Source organism: Sander lucioperca, chromosome 9 (genome assembly GCF_008315115.2).
Source record: "Sander lucioperca isolate FBNREF2018 chromosome 9, SLUC_FBN_1.2, whole genome shotgun sequence".
NCBI classification, from domain to species: Eukaryota; Metazoa; Chordata; class Actinopteri; order Perciformes; family Percidae; genus Sander; species Sander lucioperca.
In genome coordinates this window covers 14,704,751-14,716,536 of record NC_050181.1, presented here as the reverse complement: position 1 = coordinate 14,716,536, position 11,786 = coordinate 14,704,751, and the positions used below count along the sequence as shown (strand labels likewise).

Genomic DNA, 11,786 nt, shown 5'->3' with positions numbered 1-11,786 from the left:
TATTCAGTGAATAAACAGAATGTATTCCCTGGACTTTAAAAGGGTGAACTCAGAGTTCTTGTTTGCTTCTTGTTCCTCATTAAATTGTACTCTGTGGGTGTATTATGTCAATTATTCACATCATTAAGTGGTCATACATTTGTTTTGCGCTATTAGTCTTGTTGTTGCCTGAAAACAATAAGGTCCCAGGTTGAAGAGGTGAGAGGATGCAGGCAGGAAGAGTGTGGGAGAAAGAGAGAGAGAAATTGTGTGTGTGTGTGTGTGTGTGTGTGTGTGTGTGTGTGTGTGTGTGTGTGTGTGTGGTCCAGGGAAAAGCAACCACATCATACATTCACACTTCTAATTGAAGGTTGTTTCATCACTTCATCCAACTGGAGACGTAATTATGAAGACCCATACCTGGATTCACACCTCTAATTGAAGGTTGTTGCATCACTTCATCCAACTGGAGAAGTAATTATGAATAATACCATAAGTGAGCATCAACATACATCAGACTTTTGATTACAAATAAAACAGTTTAATAAAAATGAAATAAACAAGGATATAATGAAAATAAGTTATTGTATTTTAAGAAGGACTTTATTTTACAACCTTAGCTTCTCAGGCCTTGCTGGATATAGAAATCACAAATCATTTTGCTAATGATTCTTTTGTTAAGTGCAAAGATTCATAGTCACTGACTGTACTTCCTTTATTTTTCCTAAACAGGCATCATCGTTCAAACCCACTACAGTGTACTTTCTGAGTATCTTCAGTTTAGACTGTAGTTGGTTCAAAATGTTTTGGTTAGTTAATTACAAAACAAGACTTAAAGGGTAACTTTGGTATTTTTCAACCAGAGGGCTGTTTCACAAAAGCAGAATTTATACAGCCCAGTCTCACGACAGTTTGAGTCAGGCTGTGTAAATCCTGGCTGTTTGTACAGCTCGCCTGGTCCAGACCAGGCGAGCTGTACAGAATAAATCTCCATGGTGCCTCTGCTTTTGTGAAACCGAGTCAAGGCTAAATTGAGCCAGGATAACTGGGAAATCCCGGCTTAATCCCTTATCTTGGTTTTGTGAAATAGCCCTCTGGACTTATTTTCCCATGTTTTGTATCTAAATGACTGATGGGACCAACAATTTTTGAAATTTACGTCCACCAAAAGTGCTTGTTTTACCATTCAAATGCTCATATTATTGTTTTAAGTGTCTGGTTATCATCTAGTTCAATCAACCCAGGATTTCCCAATCCAGCGACACACACGTTCACATAAAAGAGACAGTGTTTGCACAGCATGACCAATCGCAAACATCTACCAGAGCTGCATATTTTACATAACAAGAGCAAACTATAATTCTACATAAATATGAAGAACACAGACACGGTTTTACAGGCAAAACGCAATACAGTCGCAGCTTCCTAAAACAGGAAGGAAAGCTGGCAAAAATATAGCCGATGCTGTAAATGCGTCAATCACAAGGCTTATCAATATCACTTCCCCATTAGTCAGGCACAAGATCTGACCATAATTACACTTGTGCTTTCCATAAACTGTCGTTGCTTTAGCCCAGTTGCAACCCTGGCAGTGGTAAGCGATAGTGAGAGGATACAAGAAATATAAAAACATAATTCAAACCGATGTGTGGCATTGGCAACACAAGGCTCAAGAAGCAGACAATTCCCTCCGCTCAAAATCTATACCTTTCATAAAAATACCCATCAGGGAATGTTAACGGGTAGCCTGGTCCTACCAGACTCTCGTACATTTCATTTGTACAGAGAGTCTGGCTACTCTCCATTGAGAAGTGTTAACTTCCTTGAAGGCGGGTACTCTGTTGAAGTTTAAAACTATTGGATCCGCCTCGAGCCACTCTGGTAGCCTGGCTTCGCCCTCCTACGTGCTGTCTGGTAGGACCAGGCTAGCAAGAGGGGAGACGACAACAACTATCGGCTTAGCATCGCTAGCGTTCACCTTAGCCAACTCCTTCACCACTAACGGAGCGAGCTGGAAAATCAAACTTTTTTCAGAACCCCGTGGGGAGGAGGGCCACAACATCATGGCCACCAACAAAACTCAGCAAAGATTGTTCTTGCTCTGGCTTTAACTTCTGGATATTCGGCAGCGTTGCCACAATGGACCCCATCTTTCTCCGCCGCCATTACGGAACTACAACTCAAACTAGTGCATGTCACAACCTCAACGTCATCGTTCTCAGCCACTCCCTCTGTTCACTGATTGGACTGCCAAAGATTTGGCCAGAGAAAATCCAAGAATTTACCGCAAACCCAGATGGAGTACTGAAGGAAAATGAAAATTGAGCGGAAGTACGTAGGAGGGTGGAGCCAGGCTAGTTAACGGGGTTGTCGGTCTTTTTTGAGCACACCTCTCTCTCTCCACGCACCGAGCTCCACCGGATCTTCTAAGAGTTATCAATCGAGTATTGATTGGTCAGTAGGCGGTGCTTTTACACCGGTTGATCTCTAATCTCCAACATAACCTGCTCCCGAGCAACTAAGGCGATTTAACCCGGTAACAAGTGATCCACCATCGTGATACACAAAACCCTGGGTTGAACCTGAAGTTACCTTGTTAAAACCAAATCTTGCTTCATTGTACAGGCCTCTGGGATCTAACTCAAGACCTTCTTGTTGTGAGGCCAATTCTAACTGCTGAGCCAACGTGCTGCCCGATGACTGAAAATGAAGTAAAAAGGATTATTACTATTTTTATTGTTTGTTTTATTTTGTCTTTACTCAGGAGAACTTTGCTGTATCTTTTTATATTTTGTTTAAAAGCTCCCAAATGTATTCAATGCATTCTGCTATCACTAGCCAAGACAATCTCACTCCAATCGTGTAAAATACGGACGCTTGGTCAGGTGCCATTGGCATTGTTATTGGTGCTAAAAATCTTCTTTAGCGTCATATTTGAACGTGCTTTATCTTAACGTGCTGGGTCGGCACTATTGTTGGCACTTTTGACGGCACTTTTGATACAGTTAGGTTTAGGAAAAGATCGGCGGTGGACTTATACAAGGTACGTTTACGTGACACGCGGGACGAGAACAGGACAGTTGAGTTTAGGAAAAGAACGTGACAGTTGGGTTTAGGAAAAGAAGAACGCAAGATATTTAACATTTTCAACATTAAAGTATTTACCACAAGCTTATGCCGACCTTACACCAAACGACTTTTCAAGTGATTCCACTGGTGCAGACTATTTTCCAATATCGCTCCTCATTCGTTTGGTGCAAGGTGGTCATAAAACTCAGTCCGAGTTTTTCCCGCCTTGACATTCTGACAAAATCAAACATATTTGATATTATCGTAAGTTTTAAGTCTTGGTAAAGAAGTTAAATCACGTGAACATTGTCAACAACCTATGGATGTGCTCTCTCCAGCACCAAACAGGATCAGCAAATGGTTCGAGCCAGTGTTGTTTATCGTTACTATGGTGCTATCTTTTACAGCTGGTTCAGATCGGCTTTTAGAATGATATTTTCTGGAACGATATTTCATACTGTCTTGACTGAAATATGAATTAAACAAGTATGAATTACTGAAGTAGTCTACGATAATGGTTAGCACAGTAAAGATAATTATCTTTACACTCATAACATTTAACCCTCATGTGGTGTTCATATTTTTGTTACACAGCCAATGTTCCCGGGTCTGGTGGACCCACTACATTATTAGGCTTTTAAATTAATACAGCCATTTATCAATACAACAATTTATGTAAAAATACTTAACAGATGTTTACTTTAGCTCAATTACCAATGATATATACATCATTTATGGTTCATATTTGCCATTTACCCCTGTGAGATCAAATTTATGATCATATGGTCATTTTCGTTTTTTGTGACAAAACAAGGAAATTCAATTATAAAAAAAGGTAAAAAAATAGAAACAAGATTTTTGATCATTATTGGTGCTTATTTCTTAGAACTTAATCAGAACAGGTAAAAGTGCTTGAAATGTAACAATTTTGTAACGTTGTGTGGGAATAGCAGGTGCAGAAAGACAACATTCATAGCACCTACAATTAAATACACTCGGGTCCAGTAGACCGGAACACCTCATATGTAATAGTTATGTGTGCAGTCATTGAAAATAAGTTATTTAAAATAAGTTATTTAAAATATAGTTATACGTTATTAAAATAAGTTATTTTTTATGTTCTTCACAGAAAATGAGCCAAGGCCAATGAGTTTGAGTTAGAAGAAATAATAAATAGCATAATATTTCTTTTAGCAAACATTGAAAACGGGTCCCACAGACCCAAACAATACACAAGGGCATTACTAGGTAAGATTTTACCTGACCTAAAAAACCTTGCCATCTTTCTCAACAGTTGCATGACCAAAGAACAGGGCACGGCTCCCGCTGATACATTGTTATGGTAAATTGGGTTTTTCATGCGTTTTACATTTGTTTTCATATTATATATTTATATTATTAGATATTTGTTTTAATGCTGGGCGTATAATTTTGTCGTATAGTAAGTGTTTATCCGCCACACCTTGAAGACCGGTTCGTGAAAATATGTCTTACATGAAACCGGACCGTGGCGCAAAAAAGGTTGGGGACCGCTGGTCAACAGTTATCAAGTGGTAGTTGCAACACATTCTCACTCCCAACTAGTCAACCCTCACGTCATTGACCCGTGGCGTCATTTTTCAATGTGCTGGGTAAAACCACTTAGTTAGGGTTAGGAAAAGATTGTAGGTAGGACTACAAAATGTAGAACAAAAAAAAGTGTGACCCATCTCATTAAAAAAATACTTGAATGCTTTAATTGCTGTTAAACAAAATAACCGTGAATATGTAAAAAAAATAAAAATATATAAAAAAAATATTGTATTGTACAGTATTGAGGCATACCAAAAAAACTAAAAAGTCCACACACACACACACACACACACACACACACACACACACACACACACACAGGGCATCATTGGACAACACTTGTGGTGATGAGATAGATGTTGATAAGTTTAAAAAAAAACAATTAGGATAGATTATTATTATTATTATTATTAATAATAATTGTTGCAGGCCTACCTGAGATAACTTCTGTTGTGATTTGACATTCTAAATAAAATAAAATTTAACTTAAAATCAAACAAACATTAAATTGTATTGAGGCATATCAAAAAAATTACAAAGTCGACGTACACACACACACACACACACACACACACAAACACACACACAGTGCATCATAGGTCAACTTTGATCTTTTGTTGTATGTTTATCTTCAACACCTCATGCAAATAGGATAAAGTTTCTCATTCCTGATTGGATAACCCTTATGGTGATGAGATAGATGTTGATAAGTATAAAGGTTCTGCACAGTTGTACAGGTAACCAAGAACACCCATCAGGACTGATGCATGGATATGGCCTTGCTGGTTTAACAGGTATGATATAAAAAAAATATTTTTGTATGTTTTTTTAATACAAATTTTATTTATTATTTTATTTATATTTCTAATAATATGAATTGTATTGAATTGTAGGAACCCTAAAACATGGATCCAGAAGTCACTTTCAACAGGACTAGCATTGTGACTGCCATACATCCCTGCTATGAAATAGATAACTATAATTTCATACTGACAAAGACCCCTTCCATTATATGTGTATTATTATATTTTTTCCTAATGTTGTTGTCTGTTATCACAATATGTGGAAACTTTCTTGTTATAATCTCTGTATTTTATTTCCAACAGCTCCACACTCCTACTAACTACCTTATTCTCTCTCTGGCTGTGGCTGACCTGCTTGTTGGGATCATAGTCTTTCCTTTCACCATGGCATTCTCATATAGCTCATGTCTGTATCATGAGGGTTTATTTTGCAAAATACGAGGCAGTTTTGATATAACACTGAGCACAACTTCTATTCTGCACCTGTGTTGTATTTCTATTGACAGATATTATGCAGTGTGTCAGCCTCTGACCTATAGAACTAAAATCAACTATTGTGTTCTTGTGATCATGATTCTGGTTAGCTGGGGTGTTTCTGCTGTAGTTGCAATAAGCATCACAATTGCTGGATTAAATAATGATAAATGTGAGGAAAGGTGTTTCATTGATGTTCTCATATTTAACACTATTGGACCTATTTTCTCATTTTACCTCCCAGTGATCATAATGCTCTGTATCTACCTAAAGATTTTCCTTGCTGCACAGAAACAGGCACGCAGCATCCAGAACACAACCTGTCAGAGCAAAAAGTCTGGAGCAACTGTCAGTAAGAATGAAAGAAAGGCTTCCAAAACTCTGGCTATCGTTTTAGGAGTCTTTCTTTTATGTTGGACTCCTTACTTTCTTTGTACCACTGTTTTGCCTTTCAGTAATGACTCAGTGCCAGTTCCTGTGATTGAAACACTTGCCTGGCTTGCACTGTCAAACTCCATGCTCAATCCCTTTATTTATGCTTTCTTTTACAGCTGGTTCAGATCAGCTTTTAGAATGATCATTTCTGGGAAAATATTTAATGGTGATTATACTAATTCTAAACTGTCTTGACGTAAATAAATGACTGAACTAGCCTACGATAATAATTTGCACAATGAAGATAATTGTCTTTACACTCTGTCATATAACATCACTAATCTATAGGCTTACATTCTACTTAAAATTGCATATGTATGTAAACATGATGAAAATACTTACACAATCATTGTGTTTCAAATACATCTTCCAAAAAATAATGAGAAACCAGTTTACTTAAGCAAAATAAGGTGGATTAATTTAAGCAAAAATTACATATACATCCCTGCTGTGAAATAGATAACTTTAATTTCATATTGACAAAGACCCCTTCCATTATATGTGTATTATTATATTTTTTCCTAATGTTGTTGTCTGTTATCACAATATGTGGAAACTTTCTTGTTATAATCTCTGTATTTTATTTCCAACAGCTCCACACTCCTACTAACTACCTTATTCTCTCTCTGGCTGTGGCTGACCTGCTTGTTGGGATCATAGTCTTTCCTTTCAGCATGGCATTCTCACTTAGCTCATGTCTGTATGATGAAGGTTTATTTTGCAAAGTACGAAGCAGTTTTGATATAACACTGAGCACAACTTCTATTCTGCACCTGTGTTGTATTTCTATTGACAGATATTATGCAGTGTGTCAGCCTCTGATGTATAGAACTAAAATCAACCATTGTGTTGTTGTGATCATGATTCTGGTTAGCTGGGGGGTCTCTCTTCTAATAGGAATAAACCTCATAATTGCTGGATTAGATTATGAAAAATGTGAGGAAATGTGTTTGATTGATGTTCTCATAGCAAACACTATTGGACCTATTTTCTCATTTTACCTCCCAGTGATCATAATGCTCTGTATCTACCTAAAGATTTTCCTTGCTGCACAGAAACAGGCACGCAGCATCCAGAACACAACCTGTCAGAGCAAAAAGTCTGGAGCAACTGTCAGTAAGAATGAGAGAAAGGCCTCCAAAACTCTGGCTATCGTTTTAGGAGTCTTTCTTTTATGTTGGACTCCTTTCTTTCTTTGTATCACGGTTTTGCCTTTCACTCACTCAGTGCCAGTTCCTGTGATTGAAACACTTAACTGGATTACACTGTCAAACTCCATGCTCAATCCCTTTATTTATGCTTTCTTTTACAGCTGGTTCAGATCAGCTTTTAGAATGATCATTTCTGGTAAAATATTTAATGGTGATTATACTAATTCTAAACTGTCTTGAATTTAATAAATGACTGAACTAGCCTACGATAATAGTTTGCACAATGAAGATAATTGTCTTTACACTGTCATATAACAAAACTAATCTATAGGCTTACATTCTACTTAAATTGCATGGATGCAAAAATGATGAAAATACTTACACAATCATTTTGTTTCAAATAAATCGTCCAACAAATAACGAGAAACCAGTTTACTTCGGCAAAATAAGGTGGATTAATTTAAGCAAAAATTACATATATATCAAACACCCAAGATTAAAAATATTATTTAGAAGCTTTTATAAAAAGAAAAGCCACATTAAAGAAACACAATTTAGTTACTTTAATAGTGACTATAAATTTTAGTAAGTTGGAAGTTTATTTGTAACCTGTGCCTGTTTGGTCATGTTGGGTTGTGATTTTTCCATTGTATTGCTATGATGATGACTTTATTGATGCTGTTATCAGTTAAATTGTAGTAAGTTGAGGTATTGAGGTAAAATATACAAACATATCTTCAACACCAATCATGAGTCTTTTCAGTGACACTAATGGTTTAGTAGCTTTTTGTAGTCCTGTCAACGGTAAATATTTGCTGACACTGTTAAACATACAATATGTTGCTAAGGGAATAGGTTTGGCTGCTGCTAAAGTTTGCTCACCTTTTTCTCTTATAACTAATGGCCCAGACATTCAGTAGGTTTTGACCTGGATCTGAATGATCTGCAGAGTTCTCCTCCTCTCCAAAACAAACTGACTCTGTAATTTAAACCACTTACAACACCAAATTATAAAATATAGACGAAATAATCTGAGTTAAAATATAAGAAATATAAAAAAAAATTAAGTAACACAATGAGGGCATGTAAGAAGGACTATTATAATAACTTACTAGAGAATAACAAATATAATATGAAAGCAATATGGAAAACAATAAACACTATTATTACAAAAGGACTTAATAAATTGAATTATCCGGAAAACTTCAAGGACAGTGACATGACGTTGACAAATATGAATGAGGTGGTTGACAGATTCAACAATTTCTTTGTTAATGTGGGCCCTAAACTGGCCAAAGATGTAAAGTACACAGGGATGAAATACTCTGTGATGGACCATGTGGATAAAAACCCATACTCATTTGTTTTGGGAACTGTAGAAAACAAAGAAATTATAGAGATTGTAAGTAAAAGTATGAATACAACTTCAAAAGATTGTGATGCCACTGATATGTCTCTTGTAAAAAAAGTAATAAATGGGATTTCAGACCCACTAACATATACATATAATGTATCATTTAAAAAAGAGTATTTCCTGACAAGATTAAAGTAGCTAAAGTCATCCCATTGTATAAATCTGGTGACTCACATATTTTCAATAACTATAGACCGATATCCTTGCTTTCTCAGTTCTCAAAAATACTTAAAAAACTATTTGTGAAAAGGCTAGATAATATCATTAATAAAAACTATTTACTCATGGACAGTCAGTATGGATTCAGATCTGGTAGATCAACGTCTATGGCACTAATTGAGTTAGTAGAAAGATTAACAAATTGTATTGAAAATAAAAACTATGCACTGGGGATTTTCATTGATCATGAAATCCTGTTAAAAAAATGGAAAGGTATGGCATCAGAGGTGTGGCCTATAATTGGATAAAAAACTATATTGAAAATAGGAGTACGTTTGTTGAAATGGGTAATCACCGGTCAGTAAGCCTTAGTATTTCCTGTGGGGTTCCACAGGGGTCAGTTTTAGGCCCAAAACTGTTTATCCTTTACTCTTCCTTTATTCTTTAAACAAGAGCAATTAGGATAATAAATCACACCGGGTATTATGAGCACACTAATCATCTGTGTTTTAATTCACATTTGCATTTATGGACATTGTTACATTTAAAACTGCACAATTTATGTTTAAAGTTAACAAAAATAATTTACAATGTAACATGTAACACGCAATGTTTAATGAAAGAGACATTTTTGACTTTATTTTTGCAACATTGTTGATTGTACGAGATAAATAATAAAAATGAAAATGAAATGAATAAAGCAGTTTCACGTTTAAAAATCTATGTTTCTCTGAAGCTGTTTGACTCGTCAGTGGAGGGGCTGCTGCTAAAGTTTGCTCACCTTTTTTCTCTACTAACTTAAGACCCAGAGGTTCAGGAGGTTTTTACCGGGAGCCAAATTATCTGCAGAGGTCTCCTCCTCTCCAAAATAAGCTGATGTGATGATTTAAAACAGTAAAAACACTGACTAAAGCAGTGCTGGGCGATATAACGGTTTATACCGTATAGGCTACATGTATTTTCCCATATGATATGAATGTTTCACATACCGTATTACCACTGCCGCAGAGAGCGTTACGGCCAAAGTAGCCTACTCTGCGAGTGAATTGAGGTGAATAAGTGTACCCCTGTTAACTGTGTACCTTTCTCACCAAGGTTATTATAGTTTTTATTTTTATTTCGTTTTGACTTTTTGTTTTCAAATTCAGTTTAGTTTTAATTAGTTTTTAAAGTGGGTTTGCTAGTTTATTTATTGAAAATGCTTAGTTTTAGTTTAGCTTTTATTAGTTTTTGTAATATGGGTTATTTGTCAGGGGCAAGATTCAAAAAGGTCAGAAAAAGTATTGTGTAATAATGAGCTCAACAAAAACATCATGCAGTTCTAGAAATATGTATTCACAATGTAAACAACAATAAGACCAATACATAAAATGTTCATATGATGAGCACAAATATGTAAACACAAAACGCTGCAGTAAGTGCAAAATGAGGAATTACGTAATGAAATCGCCTAGGCCTGCAGGTAATGCATGTATAGTGTAGCCTAAATTTCCAATCAACCTCAGTGATTTGACTGCGATTAACCAAACGCACACACGCAATATCAACTGGCTAGTTATCCTCCAGATTGCGACGGACAACGTCTCTTTTTCTTTCTCTCTTTTCCGCCGGGTGGCGCGCGAGCCTGCTTGCGGTGTGAAGCGCGTGTCCACGACAGTCCGCAACAGAGTCCACAACAGAGTCCCAACAGAGTCCCAACAGAGTCCGCGACAAAGTCCACAACAGAGTCTGATAACTTTAGACAACATAGGGAATGAAACGGGAGCGGGACGGGATTCGGGAGTTTTTTTGGGGGGGCCAGTCACGTGATCGGGATATAATGGGAGTATTTTCGTGGGCTCGGGATGGGATGGGAGCGACAATTGATTCCTGTGTCACCCTCTACTGACCAGCAGTGTGCCGTAACAGGCCACGAAGACCCGAGAGTGGGAGTTTAGGGCGGAGCAGCAAATTGGAGGCAATTTTCCAAAGATGCGCGCCAGTTGTGGAAGAGTACATCCCCACAAACTCCTCCCTTGGCTCCAGGTCTTTGTCAACATAGCAGAGGCAGATGGAGATCTGCTCCGTTCAACTGATGTCCTGGGTTCCATCCATTATGAGGGAGTACTGCAGTACAGAAAGGTGGGGATAGAAAGGTGTTGAGAATGACCAACACCTAATCTAAAATTTAGGGTACTTAATTTACTAGAAAACACAACAAAATATTAATTTCGCAGATTGTGAAGGGCGATATTCATGCCAGAGTCTTCATGTTCATTCATGTAAATTTTTTTGAAGTGGTAAATACATGTTTCGGAGTATCCTCCAGGCATATGGACTTTTAACCCTGGTGTTGTCCTCAGGTCAAGTTTGTTTTATGCGTTCCATACAACATTCTATGCAAGTAATATTAATGATTACTTTCATTGAATTTTGGGTGTTTCATTCAATTTTATAGCATTTGAAAAAAAAAGTTTAAATGGTTTTAAAACAGTATTCTGACAAAACTTTAACATACACCAGTCTGTGATTGGCACTTAATTTTAAAAGCTTATTTGCCTAAAAAAATGAGGTATAATGTCATATAAAATCGGTTTATTGACCATGAATAAAGAAAACTTTGAAAGCTTTTTTGACAAAAACTTTTTAAAAAATTGCCAAAAGCATGTTTGTCACAAAAAGCGACAAACAGGCCAGAAAAAAGCGCAAAAAAGTGAATTTTCAATTTTGACCCGGAAGGACAAGGCAAGA

At 36.7% G+C, this 11,786-nt stretch overlaps 2 protein-coding genes across 2 annotated transcripts; both read left to right on the top strand.

Moving 5' to 3' along the window:
• The first annotated feature begins 5,525 nt into the window (after window positions 1-5,525).
• LOC116047024 (trace amine-associated receptor 1-like) lies at window positions 5,526-6,527 on the top strand. Its single transcript, XM_036004825.1, has one exon. The coding sequence runs from the start codon at window positions 5,526-5,528 to the stop codon at window positions 6,525-6,527; it is 1,002 nt and encodes a 333-aa protein (XP_035860718.1).
• A 329-nt stretch (window positions 6,528-6,856) lies between these two features.
• On the top strand, window positions 6,857-7,723 carry LOC116047026 (trace amine-associated receptor 1-like). The gene is made up of 2 exons (XM_031295511.1): window positions 6,857-7,052; window positions 7,125-7,723. Exons 1-2 carry the CDS (start codon window positions 6,857-6,859, stop codon window positions 7,721-7,723), a joined length of 795 nt encoding a protein of 264 aa, XP_031151371.1.
• The last annotated feature ends 4,063 nt before the right edge of the window (window positions 7,724-11,786 follow it).

Coding starts and splice junctions, on each gene's coding strand:
- LOC116047024 (XM_036004825.1), top strand. CDS start 5,526: ATGGATCCAGAAGTCACTTTCAACAGGACTAGCATTGTGACTGCCATA.
- LOC116047026 (XM_031295511.1), top strand. CDS start 6,857: ATGTTGTTGTCTGTTATCACAATATGTGGAAACTTTCTTGTTATAATC. Junction 7,053..7,124: donor GTATGATGAAGGTTTATTTT/GCAAAGTACGAA, acceptor GTATTTCTATTG/ACAGATATTATGCAGTGTGT.